At 43.9% G+C, this 27,425-nt stretch overlaps 1 protein-coding gene across 3 annotated transcripts in view; it reads right to left on the minus strand.

Moving 5' to 3' along the window:
• Nucleotides 1–434: 434 nt before the first annotated feature.
• arid4b (AT-rich interaction domain 4B) overlaps nt 435–27,425 on the minus strand; it is a 189,830-nt gene continuing 162,839 nt past the window's right edge. For all 3 annotated transcript variants that reach the window (XM_048531756.2, XM_048531758.2, XM_048531759.2), the window contains 4 exons: nt 8,539–8,649; nt 6,284–6,511; nt 3,517–3,663; nt 435–2,459 (listed from right to left, as the gene is read on the minus strand). In XM_048531756.2, coding sequence (XP_048387713.2) covers nt 2,323–2,459; nt 3,517–3,663; nt 6,284–6,511; nt 8,539–8,649 — 623 coding nt within the window. In that variant the 3' untranslated portion in view covers nt 435–2,322. The remainder of the gene's footprint in view (nt 2,460–3,516; nt 3,664–6,283; nt 6,512–8,538; nt 8,650–27,425) is intronic.

Below are 27,425 nucleotides of genomic sequence, written 5' to 3' on the forward strand. Positions count from 1 at the left end.
AGAAGTGGCGGGGGAGGATGTTTAAAGCTGGGACTGAGGGGGTAGGGTTTTCAACCTTCAGGATTGTGTGTGAATCTCCTGCAATTGCAAATATATCAACAGGACATTGCTGAGAGAATATACTTGACAGGAAAATCATTTTTTCCTCCATATTCTTCAAACATTTTTGTAATTAGTTGTGGAAAACAAATGCAAAACTGGACTGTTCAATTTGGCTGATGTTGGAGGAGGAAGATCCTGTGTTGAAACCTTCAGATGGAGCTCCAATCAGATTGGGTAACCTAGTGGAGTGTGTGTTGGGAATTACAGAGCTTGATTCAGTGGTACCCTCCCTCACTAAGCTTTGGGAAGTCAAACAGTGACATGGCAATTATCAAAGCCTTATTCACTCATCACATTTATTGAGCTTAAAAAAAGAAATCTGATGCGCTGGAAAGAAAACATGTTCACAAACTATGGCATTTTATTTCAAATGGAAGCCTTTGAATTTGCTTACTTTTTTTTACAATAAATTACATAATTTCCAACCTTTTCTGGAATCTAATAAATATTATATACCTTTCAATAAGTTCTTTTTAAAGTACATGAAACTGTCAAACAAAGGTTCCACAGTCATGTACAGGGTCAAAGTTTTCTGTAACCATTGTCAAAAAGTTATTTTTAAAGAGCACAAGCTACACAGACCAAACAAATAGGTTTTTCCTACAAAGATCCTGTGTTAATTTAGAGGCGAATGAAACCCAACAGTTACAAACATAAAACCAGCTGGCAGCTCTTGTGAAGAGATGCGCACCCTCTCACACTGTGAGATACCTTTTAAAAAAGATAAAAAGCAACATGCTAACTTTGAATCGAGGTACACCAAAATTACAATAAAAACAGTGAAACACTCTGTACAGACACGTGCAGTGCATCGACAACACTGCTCCTTAAATACAACTCCAAGGTAGGGTGTTGGGGAGAGGTGTCCTAAATATACAAAAGGCATTATAAAAAGTAAAGGGATCACATGTATCAGACAATTAACAGACTCATTGTTACGTACAACATAAAATCTGGGCAAAAAGGTTTAATTGTGTTTTGTTTATTCCAGGGCGTGGCTGTGTACTGTCTATCTTGATTTCAAATTCTCCAATGCCACTTCAATAATCACAGCAGATCTCAGAATGCAGGTTGGCAGCTGCTACACAGCCCGGATGTGTACACAGGCTGCTTTTGATCTGCCTCGCTAATGATAAAATGAGCATTAGAAACCAAGTATTTTATATGCTTTCAGGAAAAAAAATTCCCTTTCATTTACAAGGAAGAAAAAGAACCCACAAAAATAGAACTTGTCATTATTTCCCTAGAATAAATATATCTTTTAGGCTGGCAAGTACAATGTTCATTATACACAGGTTTTTTAAACTTTTTTTTTTACAGATTTTGTTAGCTATTTTCTCTCTTTTTGAGGAAATGTTCTGTATCAAAATTAAAGAAAAAATATCAATGACTTTATATAAAAATGACAAAATAGGTTTCCTCTCCAACTTAACGCGTCAGGGAAAACTCACAGTAACCTTTCCCCAGATCCAAACCTGTAAACACAAGGCAGTAAATCAGGAAGGAATCTCGTATGCGTTTTGGTTACATGTCGAAGGCTGATGCCAAAAGCACTCTGTTCCAGCACTCACTGCCCGCTGTAGTCTTTGAATTACCTGTGCTTGTGTTACACAAAATAACGCTGCAAGCAATCTCTTTGTTTGTTGTTGTTTTAAAAACAGTAACAGTAAAATTCATTTAAGAAACAACAAGCTTGTGCGATAAGAGAACTAAATTAATACCGGAGATCGTCAAATGGTCCAGCTTCAATGGGAAAGGGGAGAGGAACAGTTCGAGCTTGTGTACATACTGCCGGAGCTGGTTAAAAATCGGCCGTACAAAATCTTCAGGCAAGGAACATAAAGAAGCAAAAGTCCCTTCCTGCCTCCTCCTCTTCCCAACCCCACTCCCCAAAAATAATAATGGTAAGGCCCACCCATCAACAGTGACACCATTTCCAGACAGACTGCAACAGGTTATTGCTCCGACAGAACACTTCATTGTACTTCCTCATCTTCATGAAAGTGCACTTAAGTGCTACGTTAGTTTTGCTGAGAAGTAGTTTTTTTTCTTGTGGAGTATAGTGCTAACTCAATTGTTTTTTGACATTGTATTTTTTTCTTTGTGCCTCTATCCAGCGTCTCTTTTTTTAAAAAAAAATAATTAAAATAATAATAAAAATTAAAATACAAGTAGCCCCAGGAGCCATTTAAGTGCACTGTGCGTTGGGAGGTCCTTTCATCACCTACATTCCACCGACAGCCCATTCTGTGATGAGTTGGATACAGAAGGGTCAGCCAGCGTTAGCATGACAGCCGCCGTGATAGAGCTGGATGAGGGCGAGGAAGAGGAAGATGCTGTTGTTGCAGAGGCATTTGCTGTGGATAAGAAGAGGGAGAAAGTGTGAAACATTTGGAAATTTTCCTAGATGGAGTTACATGCTGAAGACCGAGAAAAGACAGTAGCTGCATTCACACCGTGTTTTTCATGAACGTCCGAAAGGGCTTTACAGCCAGTGAAGGACCTCTCCAAATATTGCAATGCAAGAAACATGGCAGCCCATTTGGACATAGCAAGCTCCTATTATTATTAGTGTGATCATGGCTACATTATCTGTTATTTTTAAGAATAAATTACATAATTTCCAACCTTTTCTGGAATCTATTATATACCTTTTCATAAGTTCTTTTTTAAAGTACACAGAACTGACACAGGCTAAAGAATAAATACTGATCAGGGAACCCCAACTCTTCTTCCAAACAGCGTGGAGAGATTTTGTACATCCACTTAAGACAGCAGACAACACCAGGAAAGGCCGAGAGGGTGCTGCAATGCTTGGGATGCTGAATTTTGGACGACAGACTCCCTTTGTCCTCATGAGTGGATATAAAATATTATCTGAAGAGGAAAGTAGTCATCTGGTGTCCTGGCTAATATTAATTCCTCACCCAACATCACTATAAAAACAGATTAGCAATGTAAGTTTTTCTTTTCTCCACCTTTAACAATCATAATCAGAAGCCTGTTGGATGGCACTTATAAAGGATCAAAGACCCAGTTGTTCTTGGTGGGAATTACGGGATTACCTTCCAGTGTTTGCATTTGTATGCCTGGCTTTTATTTTGAGTTTTAATGCAAACATTAAGAGCTAATTTTAATGCAGTCAAAATGGGCTCAACATCGTCCTGCTGTGCAGTGCCTTTAACTTGAAGTATCCCAGAGCACTTCACAGGTGTGTAATGCAACAACTTTTAACACAGTCACATGGAACAACAGACGTGACCAAATACTTGGGAGTAAGGTTTTAAAGAGCATCCTATGAGAAAGAAGTGAGGGAGCAAATGGGTTTTTAGATCAAAAAAATTAAGAGCTAGTTGCATAGCAATATAAATTATTTAAAATTATTTCAAATGCATGTGCATGTTGTAAACTTACTATCGCGGTCCTTCTTTTTCATGCGTTTTCTTCTTCTGTCAATGGAGGCCACTTCTGATTTTAGGGAGAGGTAATGTCGCCTGATTTCCTGCAGCTTCTCTTGAAGGAATGCAATGCGTTCCACACTGCTCATATTTTCAACATCAGCTATAAAGGAGAGTTTTAAAAGAAAACTTACAATTGGAGCACTCCTTTTACACTGCCCACAGCCAACACAATCAATCATAACGTACTTCAAATCTCACAACAACTTACATTTATACAGCATCTTTAATGTGGTACAAACATCCCAAAGTGCATTACTTATCAAAAACAGTATGTTATCTTCAAGGCAGAATATGGGGAAGAGTGGTCTAATGAGCAAATTCCTCTGCCAACGATGCAGTGATGAAAATTGGGAACGTGCAAAAGGTCAAAATAGGAAGAGCATCAGCGAACTTCGATGGTTATAGGACTGGAGGAGCACACTTGGTAGTAAGGGGCAAGGCCACAGAGGGATCAGAAAATAAAATCTGAAAACAAAGTTTTAAAATAAAATTTTAAAATTGACAAGTTTCTAAACTGGGACCAAAGCTGCCCAGTATGCACGCTAATGGCGAAGAGAGTGAATTTGGGTGGACCACGGTCATCACTGTTACAAAAATCGAAGCCACAGCAACATCCCCCTTTCACAGGCCAGCTTCTTTGCTGGGGTCTGCAAAACCCTGTTTGGAGGGGCTTCAAAACCCAGTTGCTCAACACGGTACTGTGGTATCTTTCAATCTGAGCTGATCTCTTATAGGAATCTGAAGAACAGGGGAGCTAGGGAGACACAGAAATAAGTCAGAATTCAAAACTAAATAAAAAATAAAACAACTGAGTCAAAACGTCTATTTAACAGATACAGTCATAGACATATACAGTACAGAAACAGATCCTCTGATCCAACTCGTCCATGCAGACCAGATATCCTAAATTAATCTGGTCCCATTTGTCGCATTTGGCTCATATCCCATTAAACCCTTCCTATTCATATACCCATCCAAATGCCTTTTAAATGTTGTAATTGTACCAGTGTCCAACACTTCCTCTGGCAGTTCATTCATTACACGCACTACCCTCTGAAAAAAATTGCCCCCAGGTTCCTTTTCAATCTTTTCCCTGTCACCTTAAACCCATACCCTCTAGTTTTGGACTCCCCACCCCAGGGAAAAGACCTTGTCTATTGACCCTATCTATGCCCCTCATGATTTTATAAACCTCGAAATGTCACTCCTCAGCTTCCAACGCTCTGGGGAAAATAGCCCAGCCTATTCAGACTCTCCCTATAGCTCCAAACTTGGTAACATTCTCATAAATCTTTTCTGAACCCTTTCGAGTTTAACATCTTTCTTATAGCAGGGAGGCTAGAATTTCACCCAGTATTTCTCTAGTAGGCACAGCCACATACTAAACCAGAACATTTTCTTGTACACTCAGGAATAACAACTGAAAAACGAAACTGTACAATTCTTGTAGATGTATATATTTTGTTCAGATAAACTATAAAGCAAGGACAAATTTTCATAGTGTGTTTCTATTCAGAATAGCAGAGATCAAAAATGAATGCAGTATTCCAAAAGTGGCTTAAACAATGTCTTGTACAGTGACAACATGACATCCCAACTCCTATACTTGACAAGCATACCAAATGCCTTCTTCACTTTCAAGGAACCATGAACCTGCACTCTTAAGATCTCATAGTTTGGTAACACTCCCCAGGGCCTTACCATTAAGTGTCTAAGGTCTACCCTGATTTGCCCTAACAAAATGCAGCACGTCACATTTATCCAAATTAAACTCCATCTGCCACTCCTTGGCCCACTGGCCATCTGATCAAGGACCCATTGTACTCGGAGATAACCTTCTTGGCTGTCCACCACACCACCTATTTTGGTACTAACAATACTTCTATGTTCACATCCAAATCATTTTTATAAATGACAAAAAACAGGAGACTTAAAACCTATCCTTTGGCACACCGCTGGTCACAGTATTTCAGTCTGAAAAGCAACCCCCACCACCCTCTGTCTTCCACTTCAGATTCCAACACTGTTTTAAAATTAATAGAATCATTTTTGTTGGCCCCAAAGTGCTTCCCCACTGACACCACAGTCACTTGCCCTGCCTTATTTCCCAAGAGTGCGTCAAGTTTTGCACCTTTTCTAGTAGGTATATCCACCTACTGAACCAGAATGTTTTCTGGTACACCCAGGATCAACAACTGAAAAATAAATATGTATATTTCTTGTAGATGTATACATTTTGTTCAGATAAACTATAAAACAAGAACAAACTTGCACTGAGTGTGTTTCTGTTCAGAATAAGGTCAGTGTAACACCTACTGGGACAATTTAATTATGATAGATAAAACCCACCTACGTCTGGATAGGGGGTTAATTTGATGAACAATCTGACTACCATATAGACTGGTGAAATACTAGGGAAATGTCTTCCTCTTGTCCTTCAAGCATTCCACTGTGTAGCATAGGTCAGAGCTCTACTCTGCTCTGCTCTAGAAGCTATGGAGAGCAGGACAAGTACACATTCTGGCCTTGCATAGGAGACAGTAACACGCACCTCCACCACCAAGCTGCAAGTGCTTATAACAGTTGGTTTGATGAGTATTACTGTCTCAGGAAGGAAGTGTTGGATCAGAAGTTCTCAGAGCTTTTTGAGAAATGCATTTGGACTTCTCACTTTACTATACAACAGAAAACCTTTTACTATCACACGGATTCAGACTCACCCATCTGTACACTCCATTTATAGGTTCTGGATGACCTGCTACTGTGCTCCTGTGAAGACTCTTTCTCTCCATTCCGAGGAGACTTTCCGGGAGTCAGGGCATTGACAGTAGATGTGCTCCCTGGCAGAGAGTTCATGCCTGTTGGAACCATAGAGGAACCCTTCTTCACTTGTACCAATTTAGCTGTGTTTTCACTTGCAGACATCTCTTCACTGTCACTGCTGTTTGCTGTATAGAAACAAAGAAAGATTTGCATTTCAAGATGTGGTGGGATATTGCAAAGTGCTTTCCAGCCAATGAAATACTTTTGAAGTTAAATCAACACCATTATCATCAAGGTAACACAGCAGCTCATTTTCATCCAAGCAATAATGCCCAATTTTTTAAAAACTGTGATGTTGATTGATGGATAAATATTGGCAGGGACATTGTGGGAACAGCGGCTGTGGGATTTTTCACATTCACCTGGGTGGCAGGAGCATCTATTTAACACCTTATCTGAAACAGTGGACAGCATCTCCAACTGTGCAGCACCCTCACGGTTCCGCACTTGGATTTGGCCTAGATAACATGGTCAAGTCCCTGGGGTGAGGCTTAAACTTAAAAAGACGGAAAAGAATCAGACATACAAGTGGCAGATGAATCAAGGTGCTAGATCTGAAGACACCAAGTAGCAAATCCCTCTTCCAAGTGACCAGTGATGGCTGAAGCACCTTGTTTAATCTTGTATCCAGGTTGAGTTAGCACATTTCAACTGAGTAAGTGGTAGGCTAACGTTTCCACTAGTCTCAACGTTGGTGGTTAGGGCAAAGGAGAAAATAATTCAAGAAAGAATAGATTTTCCCTTAAAGCCATTAGCTCAGTTGGTGAGAGGGCTAATGTGTGGGTTCCAATCCTGTTCTAACAGAGGTAGCCTTAGGATATATTGTCTCATTTGTCCCTGAGAATGGAAGGCAATGGCAGTTTTGTCAGTTTTCCAAGGAAAAATGATTCTGGATGAAGCACAAGCCGAACACTCATGGAATACAATGGAAGAAGTTTCCCCACCTGATTGCTATTGTCTGTATTTGCACCCTCACTGATGCACTCCATCAAAGGCACAGCATGTTCCTAAGGGTGGATGTCCCATCAGGATATGCCTCCGACAGCCTAGGCTCAGGGGAGTTCAAAGTATGGTGGGTGAGTAAATGTGTACTCCCAAAAACACAGGGATCTTGTGGCACTGAACAGGAGACAATAGAAGCTCAAGAAAATTAAAGGAAATGGAAGAGATCCGGGAAAAGAACAGGGGCATTGGGGCTAATTGGATAGCTAGATAAAACAACCCAGTATAGGCACAGTGGGCAAAATGTCCTCCATTTGTGCTGCTTGATTCTGGATTACATACAAAACAATATACAGAAATAGCTGCACACATGCAAATTGCAAGGTCAACTGGTCCATCTCCAATTCTAATTAAACTTTCCCACTGATACATGGAAAGTATAGCGAAATGTCAGAAAGACAGAATATAGACTTCAGAACGACAGGCAGGCCAGTGGAATGTGCAGAGATGGGATTGATAAAATTTAATATTAACATATAGGAGGTGAGGCATTTTGGTAGGATGTGAGTAAATGCAAATGTAAAGGATATAGTTCTACAGGGAGCTGGGCGAAGAGGGACCTGGGGTGCACCAACTTGTGAAGGTGGTAGGATAGATTGTAAGTGGTTAAAAAGGAACAGGGATCCTTGGCTGTATAGATAAAGATAGGGACAGATCATAAAAGCAAGACAATTATAAAGAAGTCAGATAAAGCACTGGCTCGGCATCAATTGGAGAACTGTGACCAATTCTGAGCACCACAATTTAGGAAGGATGCAAAGAAATTGAGGGTGCAGAAAAAATTACAAGAATATTTCAGGGGAGTATCTTAAAGAGATAGAAGTAATGAGCAGAGAAGTTTCAGGAGGGAATTCCAGAGTTTTGAGACTCAGCAGTAGAACAATTGTAAGTATCAATCATTCTCTCACTGAGAGCAACAAACGAGATTCCAGTTTGGGAGGAGGGCGGTACAAGATGAGGAAAGAGAAGAAGGGAATTAGTTGGAAGAATAATTCTGACCTGATTTGACACTTCTCGCAGATACCGGAGAGCAGATTCTGTCTGGGCTAGGAGAGTTCATAGTCAATAGGAAAAAAACATACAAAAGCACCCCCACAAACATACATTACCACAGAAAATGCTGAACATGAGCAGCATTAAAGGTCCTCACCAGTCCGACTTTTCTTTTTATTGTTAATCCCTGAACGTTTGTGACTGCGTTTTTGCTTCTTGGTTGAACTTCCTCCCTGAGTGTCTTTTTGTCGTTTGTGACCAGTAACAACTAGAAAGAAACAAAAAAAATTGAAATCATGCTTCAAATAAAAAAGAAATCAGTGTCAAACAAAGGTTAACAGCATTATCCTGACTCTTAAAGCCTGGAATCAATCCTGACCTTGGGTAATCTTCTTTACTTAATACATCACGGACAAAAGTGGTTTGCACGTGCAATGGCTTACTTATCATACAATCTGCATCACGCTAGTCTAATCACATTACGCTAATGGGCCATCTGTTTCTGAATGTCGAACATCAGTATTTTATATTCAAACATGATAAAGCCTAACATTTTACAGGAACACAATGTTGACCGGTTGGATTGAAATGGGATTAGTTGTCTTCCTGTCTCTACACAAGAGGGCACTCTTGTCAACCACACTGAATTTTGAAGTAAGAAACAGGCCATTTTTCCAACAAGGTGTAGAGCTGGATGAACACAGCAGGCCAAGCAGTATCAGAGGAGCAGGAAGGCTAACATTTCGGGTCTGGACCCTTCTTCAGAAATCCTCAGGTATTATGTTTCACAGCCAGTCACCCCACACCGTACTCTGATCACCAAATTTCCTGTCCACATATGCAGCCTTTGCAAGATTAACTTCTGGAGGAGACATCCACTAGATGAGACCCAGTAACTTTCATGTGATAACCCATAGTTTTGGGACTAAACAAAGCAAGGATAGTAGCTGACAGAAGTGAATACTGTGAATGCTCAAAATTTGAAGCTTTTAGAAACACTCAGTAGGTCTGTGCCATGACAGAAGGGAGTTCATGGTTCAGTTTGACGTTCTTTCCTCAGATCAGTTTGATATTTACCAGCTTTTGACCAAATGTGAAGACAGTGAAAAAGGGGGAAGGTTGTAAGTAACAAAAGTGTGACAGGGTCTATGATAGGGTGGAGGACAGGAAATGTTGAATGACAAAAGGGAGAAGGAATGTAACAAGCATAGAAGCAGAAGATGGATTTGGAACAACCCTAATTGGTAGCTAAAGAACAGCACAAGGTAAAGAAACATGGAAAACCTGGCAGGGAGACAGGGTGGCTGGGGGGAACGCGGCACAAGAAGGTGGGTACACTAAAGAAGAGCTCAACAGCTCTCCATTATTAGCTAATTGACTCATGTACATTTTAGGCTGTGTTTTGTGGCCAAGGCATGCACATTCAGCGCACTGATGATTTCATTTTAATATTACCAATCTTGAATTATATCCAGCCTTTCCAAAACCTGGGCAAAACGTTTTAGAGGTTTATACAGCATACCTTCAGGCCATCTCAAATCTGAAATGTAGCATTATAGGGTAGGAAATGCAATGGCCAGATTGCAGATAGTAAGATCCCACATGCTGCAAACCAGATAATTCATTCTAATGATGTTCACTGTCTGCAGTTTTGATTTCCTTATTTAAGGATGTAAGTTTGTTGAAGGTGGCGCAGAGTAGTGTTTACTAGATTGACACCCGGAATCAATTTTGCCTTGAGGATAATGTTGGACATGGTGGGCTTGTTTCCACTGACTGCAGTTTAGAAGATTGAGGGGTGACTTTATTGAACTGTACAAGATCCTGAATAGGTCTAGATAAGCTAAATGCAGAACTGATATTTCCTCTTATGGAACAGTCCAGAAGTAGGGGGCATCATAATTAGGTGTTTCCCTTTTCGGTCAGAGATGAGAGCTCTCTCCTCGTCCAGCCTTGTGTTATATCAGAACACTCTGCCTCAGAAGGCAGTGGAGGCGGAGTTATAAACATTTCTCAGGCAGGAGTAGATGGCAAAGTGGAATTCAAGACACAAACGAGTGAGCTATGACCTTTGTTGAATCACAGAACAGGCCCAAGGGGTCAAATGGCTTACTTCTGCTTTAATCCAATATGTCTGTATGTTGATCGAGGGATAAATATTGGTTGGGACACAAGGAAAATCTCCACTCATCTACTTTGAACAGCATGATGAAATCTTTGACATCCATCCAGAAGGCCAGCCAAGGCCTTGGTTTAATGTTTCATTCAAAAGACGACTCTTTTGGCAGTACAGCACTCCTTGGGTATGGATATCTGGCTGTACTTCATTAGTTGTGAAGCAAATTAAGATGTCCTGACTTCAGGAATGTGCATCCTGCTTGTGTTTTGCCCTAATCAGTCTCACTATGAAATGAGATTCAGAGCTTTTGGTTCCACATTTATCAGGATTAAACCACTGGAGTGGCCTTTCAAATGGGGATCATACCAGTTAACTGCTTGCAGTGGAGAAAGTAAAAGCTAGGATTCATGGCCACTTACAGTCAATTTCTTCAGTACTTGAGAATGAGGCATCAGTGAGAAAGTCAAATGAACACTTCTCTACCTTGGGTACACAATTACTTTACTGCAAAACTGACCTGCCCTGAACACTCACTGAAACTAAGTGGGCTGGAGGACAGCCTAAGCTTCAAGTGATTTGAATGAGACTTATCATTACCTCATGGGGACCTTATTAATATCTTTCTATTCTTCATCTGTAGACAGTAGCTAGATTTCTATTCTAAGCTGTATTGATCTCTTGAACGAAACTGAAAGAACTCACCCTTATTTGGTTTCTTTCACAACCTTAGGGTATCTCAAAGATTTTCAAAACCACAGAGGTACCCTTGTTTTGAAGCGTAGCTATTGTTATCATGCGGGAAAGGAAACAGATACTATATGCACAAAATTAAATTCCAGAAGTAGCCACAAAATAGGTTTGGTACAGCAGAGAAGTGACCATTCAAACCATCATCTCTGGAGCAGCTCTCAGAATGAACATGCCACTGAACGCTGTTTTCCTGCAACCCTGCATAATGCTTCTTTTCAAATAACGGGTTAATTATTTTTTAAATGCTTACATTGCCCAGAACTCTCCTGCTGTTTGTAATAGTTCCACAAGAGAGAGCAGATTTAACTTCTCATGTGTAAGACAGTGCTTCTGACAGTCCAGTACATCCCCAGTACTGTACTGTGTCAGTCTGGATCACGTGCTCAAACACGTTTTTAAAAATTCTTTCACAAAATGCTTTGACCCATACAATATAGGTACAGTTATAGTATTTTAGTAAGGAAGCTGCACAATTTTTAGCTCATGACACTGAAGGAATAGCAATATAATTCCATTGAAGATGGTGTGAGATTTGGAGGGAAACTTTCAAGTGGTTATGTTCCAATTACGTCTTGCTGCTCTTGTGGTAGAGGTCTCAGAATTGTGAAGTGCCGTCAAAGGATTCTTGGAGTGATCCTGTAGTGCATTTTGTAGATTGTACACACTGCTGCCACTGTGCGTCAGTGTTGGAGGAAGTGAACACTGAAGTTAGTGGATGGGATACAATCGAATCAGCTGATTTCTTGTGAATATTGTCAAACATCTTCAGTATTGTTGGAACTGCACACATTCAGGCACATGGAGAGTCTTGTAGACGGTGGACAGGCTTTAGAAGTCTCACCAGCTCTAAAGGCGTGAAAATACACACCTGATTGGGTTCATTCGAAAAGATATACCCGGTGGAACTCCTGAATGATAATCCGGGACTGAGATGACCACCAGCAACCATAACCCTCTTCCTTTGTGCTAGGTTTAACTCCAACATGGGAGAGTTTTTCTCTCAATTCCCACTGTCTCCAGTTTTGCTCGAACTCTGAAGTCAAATGTTGCCTTGATATCAAGGGCACTCAATTTCACCTCACCTCTGCTATCTATGTTTGGAGTAATGTTATAATGAGTTTGAGAACTGAGTGACCCTCACAGAACCTAAACTAAACTAAACATCAACTAAGAGGTTACTGCTGCGTTACCACTGCTTTACATAACTTCCAATGACACCTTCCATCACTTGGCTGATTATCAATAGTAGACCAAAGAAGCAACGATGGACTAGGTTGGATTTCTACTGCTTTTGTGGACAGGTCATACCTGGGTATTCTTCCAGTACCAGTGCTGTAGATGTTGTAATTGGGCTTCAACTTGCAAACTTCTGATTTCGAAGCAATGTTCTACGTAATAGCTCACATTGATCAGAGAATTTCCTGACATCATTATTTTCCAATTGTCGTGTCTGAGTCAGAGGAAATTTCACCACAGCAAAGCACCAGGAACAAAACAGTGGGATTTATTCAGACAAACAACTTGAGAAGGTAATTTATCATGCTTTTTAATCTGTACTCAATATTGAGCTTGCAACGTAAGAGTAGTGAGAACATATATCTAATAGGATACAAAAAATTGCTAAGATGCATTTAGAAAATCAATTTGTGTTTAAAAGAAAATGCAAGTTAATGCACATTGAGTTGAATAACTTTCCTGGTTTGAGCTAGAATTTCCACCGATAATTGAAATTGAAGAGAGGTACAATGCCAGAATGACAGTTTACATTCAATACAGTTCGGGACATTACAAGACTTGTAGGAATTTAGTGAGGATGGGCCACACTAAGTGCGTAATGCAGGCTGACACCCCCAGTAAAGCACCAATGGAGAGTGACATCATCTTGCATGTCCAACATTCAACCAAGACCTGCCTATCTCCTCAAGAAGATGCAAAAGATTCTATGGCATTATTTTAAACAGAAACAGATAAGTTTTGTCCAGTGTCCTGGACACCAGTTATTCCTCAACAAAAACAAAACTAATCACTTGTGGGATCTTACTATGTTTAAGTGATCTGTCAGAACATTACATCCATTTGTAGCAGGATTTTCCATGTTTTGATTACCCTCTGCACAGAAACCCCCTAAGTGGACCCTTCATTTTTCCGTTTATGATCTTAAATGGATATTCTATGATTACTGGCTCAATAGAAATTACTTCTCTCTAGTTATTTTATCAACTCCTCTCAAAATTTAGATCATTTATTGTGTTGCCTCCTTCAAAACCTTTGATGGAGATAAGACTTAAACTTTACAATCTGGATGTTTTTCTTACCTCTTGACTTACTTTCATTTCTGCTTTCATTTCACCAGCTTCAAAATCTCCTCTCTCCCCACTGCATCCCAAAACCAGCCCAGCTCTTCCCCGCCTCCCTAACCTGTTCTTCCTCTCACCTATCCCCTCCTCCCACCCCAAGCCGCACCTCCATCTCCTACCTACTAACCTCATCCCACCTCCTTGACCTGTCCGTCTTCCCTGGACTGACCTATCCCCTCCCTACCTCCCCACCCATACTCTCCTCTCCACCTATCTTCTCCACTATCCATCTTCAGTCGCCTCCGCCATCCCCCTATTTATTCCAGTTCCCTCTCCCCATCCCCCTTTTCTGATGAAGGGTCTAGGCCCAAAACATCAGCTTTTGTGCTCCTAAGGTGCTGCTTGGCCTGCTGTGTTCATTGAGCCTCACACTTTGTTATCATGTAATGACGGTGGGTTACATTCCTTAACTGTAACTATTACATTAAAATCTTACTGACAGCATTGAACCTGAATGATCCACAGAAAATTCTCTTACTCACTCTTAATGGCTTTGAGAAACAACAATGAACTTTTAACAACTCTGGCTTGCCACTTCATGCCCCCAGTTTGTTGCCACTCCCGACATTCTTGCACACCTCTTCCAACACTGAAGCTCTCACCGTCAGGGAGAACTCAGGAGGGAGATGATGACAAGGATGGACAGAGGATGCGAAAGACGCTGTGAATGTAACAGCGTAGTGGCAAGTAGGAGATTTAGCAAGCAGGCAAGATCACAAAGTGGGAGACTTGGTGAGATGGAGGGCAAACCAAAGAAGGGGACAGTAGCAGTTGTTTTTGTTTCCAATAACATTGTTAAAAGTAAATTGTGCCACTGCTATTGGAGGTGGGCATCTCCGATTTGTCAACTACATTCAAATGAAAATACACTATTAGAAGTTGGTCACTGGTTCCCTTGCCTAACCTTCCTGCTTACCATTTTGAATGTGGGAAAACCTGTACTCCACAAACACAAGACAAAAGCTTTTTATTTTTGTGTCAGTACCACCAAGCACCACATAGGGACATTTATTCACCAAGATCTAAGAAAGCAAACTACAAAAATCAATTAAAATCAGAGTACATGCATTCTGCAATTTATACTGTTCCTGCCTTACTTCTTCCCTCATGTGCCAATTACATTTATAATCAGATTATGGGAACTATTACCACGCTACAGTTTTTAGTGGTGACTGATTCTACTCCAACTGAAGCTTCAGCAAATTATCAGCAACTCATTTATACAGGGCCTTAATGTAATCAAACATCCTAAAGGGAGTTCATAGAAGCATTACATAAAAAGTTTGACCCGAGCCACAGAAGGCAATATTAAGTCAAATGACCAAAAGTTTGGTCAAATAGGCAGGTGTAAGATATAGTTATGTGGAGGAGTGGGATTAAAAACAGAAATTGTTGGCAAAAATCAGGAAGTCTGGCAGCATTTGTGAAAGAAATCAGAGTTAATGCTTTGAATCTGATGACTCTTCATCAGAAGTGGTAGCAGCCAGGAAAACATAGCATACCTGCCGAAGGTGGTGGGTGGAGTCAAGTTGAACAGATACGTGTAGATGGAGACCAGACAGCGAGAGAGAGAGAGATTTGAAAGGAGTAGGTAAACCAGGAGATTATGGACAGCAGGCCAGAACAGAAGAATAGCTAATTAAGTGATAATAGAGTCAGAGATTTATAGCATAGAAACAGACCTTTCAGTTCAACATGTCCATACCGACCAGATATCCTAATTTAATCTAGTCTTATTTGTCAGCATTTGGCCCATTTCCCTCTAATCCATTCCTATTCACGTATCCCTCCAGATGTCTTTTCAATGTTATATTTGTACCAGGCTCCACCACTTCCTCTGACAGCTCATTCCATACATCCTCTGCGTGAAAAAGTTGCCCCTTAGATCACTTTTATATCTTTCCCCTTTCAACTTAAACCTGTGCCCGCTAGTTTTCAATTTCCCTATCCTGGGGAAAAGATCTTGACTATTCACCCTATCCATGCCCCTCATGATTTTATAAATCTCTATAAGGTCACCCCTCAGCCTCAGACGTTGCAGCGGAAAGTAGCTACAGCCTCTTCAGCCTCTCCCTTTAGCTCAAACCCTTCAACCCTAGCAACATCCTTGTAAATCTTATCTCAACCCTTTCAAACAACATCTTTCCTGCAGCAGGGAGTCCGGAATTACATACAGTATTCCAAAAGTGGCCTAACCGATGTCCTATACAGCTGCAACATGACCTCTCAACTCCTTTACTCAATTCAGTGACCAATAAAGGCATGCATACCAAATGCCTACTTCACTACCCTGTCTACCTGTGACTCCACTTTCAAGGGACTATGTACCTGCACTCTAACATGTCTTTGTTTAGTAACACTCCCCAGGACCTTACCATTGAGTGTAAAAGTCCTGTCCTGATTTGCACTAACAAAATGCAGCACCTGACACTTATCTAAATTAAACTCCATCTGCCAATCCTTGGCCCATGTGCCCATCTGATCAAGGTCCCTTTGTACTCCAAGGTAACCTTCTTCGCCGTCCATTACACCTCCTATTTTGGTGTCATCTACAAACTTACCAACCATACTTCCAGTACTCACCTCCAAAATATTTATACAAAATGTCAAAAAGCACTGGACCCTGCACTGATCCCTGTGGTACACTGCTGGTCACAGGCCTGCAGTCAAAAAAGCAACCCTCCACCATTCTCTGTTTCCTATCTTCGAGCCCAATCTTGTAGCCAATTGGCTAGGTCCCCCGTATTCCATGTGATCTAACCGTACTAAAAAGTCCACCATGCAGAACCTTATCGAACGCCTTACTGCAGTCCATACAGATCATTTCCACCATTCTGCCTTCATCAATTATCTTCTTCACATTGTCAAAAAACTCAATCAAGCTAGTGAGACATGATTTTCCATGCACAAAGCCACACTGACTATCCCTAATCAGTCTGTGCCTTTCCAAATACCTGTCCCTCAGGATACCCTCCGACGACTTGCCCACCACTGATGTCAGGCTCACTGGCTCATAGATCCTTGGCTTTTCCTTACCTCCTTTCTTAAATAGTGGCTGTCTGTTAGCCAACCTCCAGTCTTCAGGCACCTCAGCTGTGGCTATCGATGATGCAAATACCTCAGCGAGGGGTCCAGCAATCACTTCCCTAGCTTCCACAAAGTTCTAGGTTACAACTGATCAGGTCCCAGGGATTTATCCACATTTATAAGTTTTAAGATGCCCATCACCTCCTCCTCCTTAATATGGACACTTTTCAAGACATTGCTATTTATTTCCTCAAGTTCTCCACTTCCATATTCTTCGCCATAGCAAACACTGATTAGATTAGATTAGATTCCCTACAGTGTGGAAACAGGCCTTTCGGCCCAACAAGTCCACACCGCCTCTTGCAGCATCCCACCCACACCTATAACCCACACATCCCTGAACACTATGGGCAATTTAGCATGGCCAATCCAACTAGCCTGCACATCTTTGGACTGTGGGAAGAAACCGGAGCACCCGGAGAAAACCCACGCAGACACAGGGAGAACGTGCAAACTCTGCACAGACAGTTACCCAAGGGTGGAATCAAACCCGGGTCCCTGGCGCTGTGAGGCTGCAGTGCTAACCACTGAGCCACCATGCACTCGTTTAGTATCTCACCGGTTTCTTGCATTTCCACATTTAAGCAACCTTACTTATCTTTAAGGGGTCCTATACTCTCCTTAGTTACCCTTTCATCCTTAATGTATTTGTAGATTCCCTTTGGATTCTCCTTGACCCTACCTGCCAAAGGTATCTCATATCCCTTTTTGTCCTCCTGATTTCCATCAAGTATATTGCTACTGCTGTTATAATCTTCTAGGAATTCACTCAATCCCTGCTGTCTATATCTGACATATGCTTCCTTCTTTTTCTTGACCAGAACCTCAATTTCTCTCGTTACCCAGCATTCCCTACACCTACCAGCCTTGCCCTTCGTCCTAACAGGAACATACTGTCTTTGGACTCTCGTTATCCCATTTTTGAAGTCATAGAAGTCACAGAATACCTACAGTGTGGAAACAGCCATTCAGCCCAACAATTCCACACCGACTCACTGAAGAGCATTCCACCCAGACTTAAACCCCTACCCTATCAATGCAGTTTCCATGGCTAACCCACCTACCCTGTAAATCCCTGAAGGCTTCCCATTCTCCAGCCATCCCTTTACCTGCAAATATTCACCCACAATCGACTTTTGAACATTCTTGCCTAATAACATCACAAACAACGCCCCAAAAATACTTGCATATTAAGATGTGATAAGGGAAGGAAGAAACCTGACTTCAACCCAGGTTCTCAAAATTTCTGCAGAGATAGCAAATGCATTGTTTGTTCTTTCAACAGGCAAATACCAAATCTAACTCCTCTATTCAAGAAAGAGCCAGAGAACACAAAAGCACACATCACATCTGTCACATAGAAAGTACAGTAATTTATTAAGGAAGTTATAACATGGCACTAAGAAACTTTAAATTAATCAACCAGTCAGCATGGATTTATGAAAGGAAAATAATTTATCAGAGATATTTGAGAAAATAAAATGTATCATAGATAAAAGGGATAAAAGGGAGCTGTAGATGTGGTGCGCTTGGATTTTGAAAATGAACCGTGGTAAGGTGCTACAAAGATCTGTAACTAATAAAATTTAGAAGAATATATACAACTAAAACAAAAGTAGGAAGTGGTGGAGAAACTCAGCAGATCTGTGTAGAAAGAGAAACATAGTAAATGTTTCAAGTCCAGAAACCCTTCAGCAGAACTGAAAACAGCTGGGAAAAGGGTGGCATTTGTACTGATTGGAGGTGAACAGAGAGGTAAAGAAGGGAGAGAGCCAGAGAGAGTCAGACAGCATGAGAAACGATGACGCTGCTGATAAAAGACAGAAATGCTAGGTAGGGTGCTGTTGTGAAGTGTCAATGGTTGAAAATGGGTTTGGCTGCACTGGATGCAACTAATACAAAAGACGATATAGGGGTACGGGGTGTGGGAGGGTGGTGGTGGTAATGAATATGAAGAAGTGTTCACTGTCTGAAATTATTGAACACAATATTGAGACCAGAAGGCTGTAAGGTACCTAGGCAGAAGATGGGGCTTTTGTCCTCCAGCCAGTGTTGGGGAATCAATATAGTGTGGAGCTGGAGAAACGCAGCAGGTCAGGCTGCATCAAAAGGAGCAGGAAAGTCGATGTTTCAAATCGGGACCCTACATCAGCTCCATTGTAAGTGAATTTGTAATGGATATTGGTGGCCTGCTTATTGCCAGAAAATAGAAACATATGTAGATGGAGGGAAGGAGGAAGTCAGAGATATACAACAAGAATGATCAAGTGAAAGAGCATAACAATGTGACATTTCACAAGCATCACTAAAAAAAAGGAGGCAGCCTGTTCTGTTCTTAGACCTGTTCTGTCACTCAAATGGATCAGGATTGGTCTAAAACGGAATTCTACCTACATAACTTGGCTCTGTAACCTTCAATATCAATCCACTTTACAATTTTTTAATTGCCTGCAGCCTCAAACAAGTTTTTGGAGGAGGGAGCTGCACATTTCCACTTTCTTTTGTGTGCAGACTACTTCCTGAATAGACTGACTCCAATTTTAAAGTTCTGACCCTGAGTTCTGAATCTTTCCAAAAGAGTAAATAGTTTCAATCAGTCTTTGAATCATAGAATCCCTACAATGTGGAAGCAGGCCATTCAGCCATCAAGTCCACACTGACCTCCAAACAGCATCCCACCTAGACCAACCTCCCTACCCTATCCCGGCATTTCCAATGGCTAACTCACCTAGACACTATGGGCAATTTAGCATGGCCAATCTACCCAACCTGCACATCTTTGGACTATGGGGGGAAACCAGAGCACCCAGCAGAAAACCACGCTGACATGGGGAGAATGTGCAAACTCCACACAGACAGTTGCTCAAAGATGGAATCGAACCTGGGTCACTGGCACTGTGAGGCAGCAGTGCTAACCACTGAGCCACCGTGCCGCCCCAAACCAGAAACACCTTAATCAATGTATTAGTCATGTACAAAGGAAACAAGAGATGCCGGCTGTATCTCTAGCTGTTTCAGCGACAGAGATCACAAAATTAGACAAGTAATAGACTAAATGTCGCATTACAGGCTCATAACTCTGACAGTATTTAACAGATTTGGGAAATATAGGCCTAACTCAAGTCTAAGTTCTTCAGCTCAGTAATACTGTCAACACTAATGGAAAAGATATTACCTATGATGTGCTCAATTCCTCCTTTATTCTTCTATTTGACCACACTCCATTAACCTTTTCTAATTTCTGCCATTCTTTTGACTGCATTGCTTCATGAGAGACAGATGCTTGTGGGTTAAGCCCCATTCAGAGACTAAAATACAGTATTGAAAGATCCCTCAGTTCAGAGCTCTCAGAGGTTATCCTACCAAGGAGATGTCAAACCAAGACACATGTACTCTCTTAGATGAATCCCAATGCATTACTCAATAAGAGAGGGAATTATCACCAGTGTCCTGAGCATTATTTATAATTCAAACAGCTTTGCTAAAACAGGTCATCGAGCCATTTATCTCAATGTTGTCTGGGGGAACTTGCTCTGGATAAATTGGCCGTTTTAAATGGAGGAAATGCAACAGAGGCCATATTTTGAAAACAACTTATTGGCTTTGAAACAACTTTGGACTTCCCGAGATTGAGGAAGTGTTTACAGAAATGTACGTTGCTCCTTTCTCTCCTGGCAGGATAACAAAAAGTTATTGGAGCCAAAGTCAATCCTGGTTTCACCTAACATCTGCCACAGTCAACTTCCTGCAGGGACAGATGGACAGCAAGACGGTCAGCCAATTTTCCTGACCCTTAATCCCAGGGTTGGGGGTAGGTGTCAGAACAAGGGAGAAGTGACACCTATTGTCATACGCTTTTGCTATCAGGACTAAGATCACAATCTGTAAAGTCTGGGGATTGAACCTAGGATTTTTGTGTTTATGTTCAGATGTCTAGTTTCTACTGTGTAGGTCAGGGTGCCGAAACAAGTGCTCTCTCTTACTGGGCTTGATTTCTGTGACTGCTGTGAAACAGCAGTGTTAATCACTGTGCCACTGTACTGCTTTATGTGCAGTTACTGTTGCCATCAGTGTGAACCATTCCTGGCCTGGCCATGTTTGCAGAGGTACAATAGGCCAAATGGCCTTCTTTGTGCTAGATCATCCTCTGAAGTTCATCTTTCCTCCATGGAGGTTTAGCTGTGGAAGCAGTGAGGCAGACAACTGCATCCCTAACATCATCATGTCCATAACCTGCTCAATCACCACATGCACAATGATAAAAAGTCACCCCAATGATGTTAAGGAAACATGCTGAATTTCCAAAATGTATTAAACAAGCAATGCAGCAATTGGTCACAGCTTTCTCTGCAGCACCTCCAAAAATCGCACTTTTTTCCCCTCCACCTAGATGATTAAGGACAGCATGCACTGGGATCATCCCCATCCCGAAGTTCCTCTTGAAATCAAACACAATCCTGATTTTGAATGAAGTTTACATTCCATCACTTGTCACTGGATCAAGACTTTGGAACTCCTTCCCTGACAGCATTGCAAGTGTACCTCCTGCACCACATGGAATGGAGTACAAGGAGGCAGCTCACCATCACCCTTAAGCACAAATTAATTCAAGATGAGCAATAAATGCTTTGATGTCAACACCTCAAAAGCAGGTTGCTCAGCTCTGTAACATGTCCATCATGGGCCTCCTGCACTGCCACAATGATGCCACCCGAAGGTTGCAGGAACAGCAACTCATATTCCGCCTGGGAACCCTGCAGCCATATGGTATCAATGTGGACTTCACCAGTTTCAAAATCTCCCCTTCCCCCACTGCATCCCTAAACCAGCCCAGTTCATCCCCTCCCCCCACTGCACCACACAACCAGCCCAGCTCTTCCCCCCCACCCACTGCATCCCAAAACCAGTCCAACCTGTCTCTGCCTCCCTAACCGGTTCTTCCTCTCACCCATCCCTTCCTCCCACCCCAAGCCGCACCCCCAGCTACCTACTAACCTCATCCCACCTCCTTGACCTGTCCGTCTTCCCTGGACTGACCTATCCCCTCCCTACCTCCCCACCTATACTCTCCTCTCCACCTATCTTCTTTACTCTCCATCTTCGGTCCACCTCCCCCTCTCTCCCTATTTATTCCAGTTCCCTCCCCCCATCCCCCTCTCTGATGAAGGGTCTAGGCCCGAAACGTCAGCTTTTGTGCTCCTGAGATGCTGCTTGGCCTGCTGTGTTCATCCAGCCTCACATTTTATTATCTTGCTCAGCTCTGTTGGCTGGATGGCTGGTTTCCAATGCAGAAAACACTACAATTCAGTTAAAAATGTTGTCCACAGGCAAAAAAGGTTTGTGTAAATTTAAATTTGATATCGACCTTTAAGAGTGAAGCCTATTACTTTTAGAAAGCAAATCAAAATATTTCTTCTCAAAGCAACTTGAGTTATTAAATAGATCAATAGAATTTTGATACTAAAACAGTCTGTATAACCTTTCGGCACATTTGTCAATAGAAAAGTCCTGCTACAAGAGTTTATGCCAATGTTCTCTCTCAAACTTGCCTTGTGAACTCAGCTCACTATGTCCCATTGTTTAACACTGTATTTATACCACAACTACAGAATCTCTGCTATGCAGTCTCATCAGCATTGGTTACACCGTAAAATCAGACTGAATCTGTACTGCTGTCAGTGTGACGTGCTGTCAGACCTTTGAAGAAGTGAATCTCATTTCAGTTCACTATAGACACAAATGGGATTCAAATATCTGCTCCCCCTATTTGTTGAGTTCAGTGACAAAATAAATGTTTGTGGAAGACAAACTTGTAAATCAGCGATCCTTAAATGGCAAGTGGCTTCTCAGTCACCATGTCATTCCATTACCGACATGATCTTACCAATCACAATTCAACGTCATTCCCACATATTTTGTGCAATCATACGAATTGCATCAACAAGATTCATTCAGAACAATGAAAGTCAACAACTTACAAATGATTCTAATGGCAGAGCTGTGTTAAATGCAAAATTTGGGACATGTGGGATCCTTATTAACCTTCCTGTTAATACTGACACATACTATTCTAAAACATAGCTAAAGATTTCTGGCAGAGAAAATGGGAACTGTAGATGCTGGAGAATCCAAGATAACAAAGTGTGAAGCTGGATGAACACAGCAGGCCAAGCAGCATCTCAGGAGCACAAAAGCTGACGTTTCAGGCCTAGACGCTTCATCAGAGAGGGGGGATGGGGAGAGGGTTCTGGAACAAATAGGGAGAGAGGGGGAGGCGGACCAAAGATGGAGAGAAAAGAAGATGGGTGGAGAGGAGAGTACAGGTGGGGAGGTAGGGAGGGGATAGGTCAGTCCAGGGAAGACGGACAGGTCAATGAGGCGGGATGAGGTTAAGAGGTAGGAAATGGAGGTGCGGCTTGAGGTGGGAGGAAGGGATAGGTGAGAGGAAGAACAGGTTAGGGAGGCGGGGACAGGCTGGGCTGGTTTTGGGATGCAGTGGGGGAAGGGGAGATTTTGAAGCTTGTGAAGTCCACATTGATACCATTGGGCTGCAGGATTCCCAAGTGGAATGTAGTTGCTGTTCCTGCAACCTTCGGGTGGCATCATTGTGGCACTACAGGAGGCACATGATGGACATGTCGTCTGAGGAATGAGAGGGGGAGTTAAAATGGTTCACGACTGGGAGGTGCAGTTGTTTACTGAAAACTGAGTGGAGGTGTTCTGCAAAGCGGTCCCCAAGCCTCCGCTTGGTTTCCCCAGTGTAGAGGGAGCCACACCGGGTACAGTGGATACAGTATACCACATTGGCAGAAGTGCAGGTGAACATCTGCTTAATGTGGAAAGTCATCTTGGGGCCTGGGATGTGGGTGAGGGAGGTGGTGTGGGGGCAAGTGTAGCACTTCCTGCAGTTGCAGGGCAAGGTGCCGGGTGTGGTGGGGTGGGAGAGCAGTGTGGAGCGGACAAGGGAGTCATGGAGAGTGGTCTCTCCGGAAGGCAGACAAGGGTGGGGATGGAAAAATGCCTTGGATGGTGGGGTCGGATTGTAGATGGCAGAAGTGTCGGAGGATGATGCGTTGTATCTGGAGGTTGGTGAGGTGGTATGTGAGAACGAGGGGGATCCTCTTGGGGCGGTTGTGGCAGGGGCGGGGTGTGAGGGATGTGTTGCGGGAAATGCAGGAGACGCAGTCAAGGGCATTCTCGACCACTGCGGGGGGAAAGTTGCGGTCCTTGAAGAACGTGGACATCTGGGATGTGCGGGAGTTGAATGCCTCATCCTGGGAGCAGATGCGGCGGAGGCGGAGGAATTGGGAATAGGAGATAGAATTTTTGCAGGAGGGTGGGTCGAGGAGGTGTATTCTAGGTAGCTGTGGGAGTCAGTGGGGTTGAAATGTGCATTAGTTTCTAGCTGGTTACCTGAGATGGAGACTGAGAGGTCCAGGAAGGTGAGGGATGTGTTGGAGATGGCCCAGAGGTTGGGGTAGAAGGTGTTGGTGAAGTGAATGAACTGTTCGAGCTCCTCTGGGGAGCAAGAGGCGGCGCCGATACAGTCATCAATGTAACGGAGGAAGAGGTGCGGTTTGGGGCCGGTGTAGGTGCGGAAGAGGGACTGTTCCACGGAACCTACAAAGAGGCAGGCAGAGCTTGGGCCCATGCGGGTGCCCACGGCCACCCACTTTGTCCTTAGGAAGTGGGAGGAATTGAAAGAGAAGTTGTTGAGGGTGAGGACGAGCTCGGCGAGGCGGATGAGGGTGTCGCTGGAGGGGGACTGGACAGGCCTGCGGGACAGGAAGAAGTGGAGGGCCTTGAGGCCATCTGCATGAAGAATACAGGTGTATCAGGACTGGACGTCCATGGTGAAAATGAGGTGTTGGGGGCCAGGGAATTGGAAGCTCTGGAGGAGGTGGAGGGCGTGTGTGGTGTCACGGACGGAGGTAGGGAGTTCCTGGACCAAAGCGGAGAAAATGGAGTCCAGATAGCTTGAGATAAGTTTGGTGTGGCAGGAACAGGCTGAGACAATGGGTCGACCAGGGCAGGCAGGTTTGTGGATTTTCGGAAGGAGATAGAAACGGGCCATGTGGGGTTGGGGAACAATGAGGTTGGAGGCTGTGGGTGGGAGGTCCCCTGAGGTGATGAGGTCATGGATGGTATTGGAGATGATGGTTTGGTGCTCAGGGGTGGGGTCATGGTCAATGGGGCGGTAGGAGGTGGTGTCGGAGAGTTGGCATCTGGCCTCGGCGATGTAGAGGTCAGTGCACCATACTGCCACTGCGCCTCCCTTGTCTGCGGGTTTGATAGTGGGAGGTTGGGGTTGGAGTGGAGGGTTGCCCGTTCTGCGGGGGAGAGGTTCGAGTGGGTGAGAGGGGTGGAGAGTTTGAGGCAGTTAATTTCCTGACGGCAGTTGGAGATTAAGAGGTCAATGGAGGGTAGGAGGCCTGGGGGTGTGTCCAGGAAGAGGACTTGTGTTGGAGGTGGGTGAAGGGTTCAGCAGAGGGAGGGTTATGCTCCCGGTTAAAGTAGTAGGCGTGGGGGCGAAGGCGGCGGAAAAACTGCTTGATGTCCAAACGTGACTGGTATTCGTTGATGTGTGGGTGCAATACCAGTCACGTTTGGACATCGAGCAGCTTTTCTGCCACCTTCGCCTCCACGTTTACTTCTTTAACCAGGAGCCTAACCCTCGTTCCACTGACCCCTTCTCCCACGTCCAACACAAGTCCTCCTCCTGGACACCACCCCCAGGCCTCCTACCCTCCCTCGACCTTTTCATCTCCAACTGCCATCGAGACATTAACTGCTCAACCTCTCCACCCCTCTCACCCACTCCAACCTCTCCCCCGCAGAATGGAAAGCCCTCCGCTGCCTCCGCTCCAACCCCAACCTCACCATCAAACCCACAGGCAAGGGAGGCGCAGTGGTAGTATGGCGCACTGACCTCTACATCGCCGAGGGCTAACGCCAACTCTCCGATACCTCCTCCTACCGCCCCCTTGATCATGACCCCCACCCCCGAGCACCAAACCATCATCTCCAACACCATCCATGACCTCATCACCTCAGGGGACCTCCCACCCACAGCCTCCAACCTTATTGTTCCCCAACCCTGCACCGCCCGCTTCTATCTCCTTCCGAAAATCCACAAACCTGCCTGCCCTGGTTCACACATTGTCTCAGCCTGTTCCTGCCACGCCGAACTCATCTCTACCTATCTGGACTCCATTTTCTCCCCTTTGGTCCAGGAACTCCCTACTTCCATCTGTGACACCACGCACGCCCTCCACATCCTCCAGAGCTTCCAATTCCCTGGCCCCCAACACCTCATTTTCACCATGGACGTCCAGTCCCGATACACCTGTATTATTCATGCAGATGGCCTCAAGGCCCTCCGCTTCTTGCTGTCCCGCAGGCCCGACCAGTCCCCCTCCACCGGCACCTTCATCCGCCTCGCCGAACTCGTCCTCACCCTCAACAACTTCTCTTTCGATTCCTCCCACTTCCTAAGGACAAAGGGGGTGGCCATGGGCACCCGCATGGGCCCAAGCTCTGCCTGCCTCTTTGTAGGTTCCGTGGAACAGTCCCTCTTCCGCACCTACACAGGCCCCAAACCCCACCTCTTCATCTGTTATATTGATGACAGTATTGTAGCCGCGTCTTGCTCCCCAGAGGAGCTCGAACAGTTCATCCACTTCAACACCTTCCACCCCAACCTCAAGTTCACCTGGACCATCTCCAACACCTCCCTCACCTTCCTGGACCTCTCAGTATCCATCTCAGGGAACCAGCTAGAAACTGATGCACATTTCAAGCCCAAGATAATAAAATGTGAGGCTGGATGAACACAGCAGGCCAAGCAGCATCTCAGGAGCACAAAAGCTGATGTTTCGGGCCTAGACCCTTCATCAGAGGAGCTCTGATGAAGGGTCTAGGCCCGAAACGTCAGCTTTTGTGCTCCTGAGATGCTGCTTGGCCTGCTGTGTTCATCCAGCCTCACATTTTATTATCTTAGAATTCTCCAGCATCTGCAGTTCCCATTATCTCTGATACACATTTCAAGCCCACTGACTCCCACAGCTACCTAGAATACACCTCCTCCCCACCCACCCTCCTGCAAAAATTCTATCCCCTATTCCCAATTCCTCCGCCGCATCTGCTCCCAAGATGAGGCATTCAACTCCCGCACATCCCAGATGTCCACGTTCTTCAAGGACCGCAACATCCCCCCCGTAGGGGTCGAGAACGCCTTTGACCGCGTCTCCCGCATTTCCCGCAACACATCCCTCACACCCCGCCCCCGCCACAACCGCCCCAAAAGGATCCCCCTCGTTCTCACATACCACCTCACCAACCTCCGGATACAACGCATCATCCTCCGACACTTCTGCCATCTACAATCCGACCCCACCATCCAAGACATTTTTCCATCCCCACCCTTGTCTGCCTTTCAGAGAGACCACTCTCTCCGTGACTCCTTTGTCCACTCAACACTCCCCTCCAAGCCCACCACACCCAGCACCTTCCCCTGCAACCGCAGGAAGTGCTACACTTGCCCCCACAGCTGCTCCCCTACCCCCATCCCAGGCCCCAAGATGACTTTCCACATTAAGCAGAGGTTCACCTGCACTTCTGCCAATGTGTTATACTGTATCCACTGTACCTGGTGTGCCTTCCTCTACATTGGGGAAACGAAGCGGAGGCTTGGGGACCGCTTTGCAGAACACCTCCTCTCGGTTCGCAATA

The sequence above is a fragment of the Stegostoma tigrinum genome, chromosome 4, assembly GCF_030684315.1.
Source record: "Stegostoma tigrinum isolate sSteTig4 chromosome 4, sSteTig4.hap1, whole genome shotgun sequence".
Taxonomy (NCBI): Eukaryota; Metazoa; Chordata; class Chondrichthyes; order Orectolobiformes; family Stegostomatidae; genus Stegostoma; species Stegostoma tigrinum.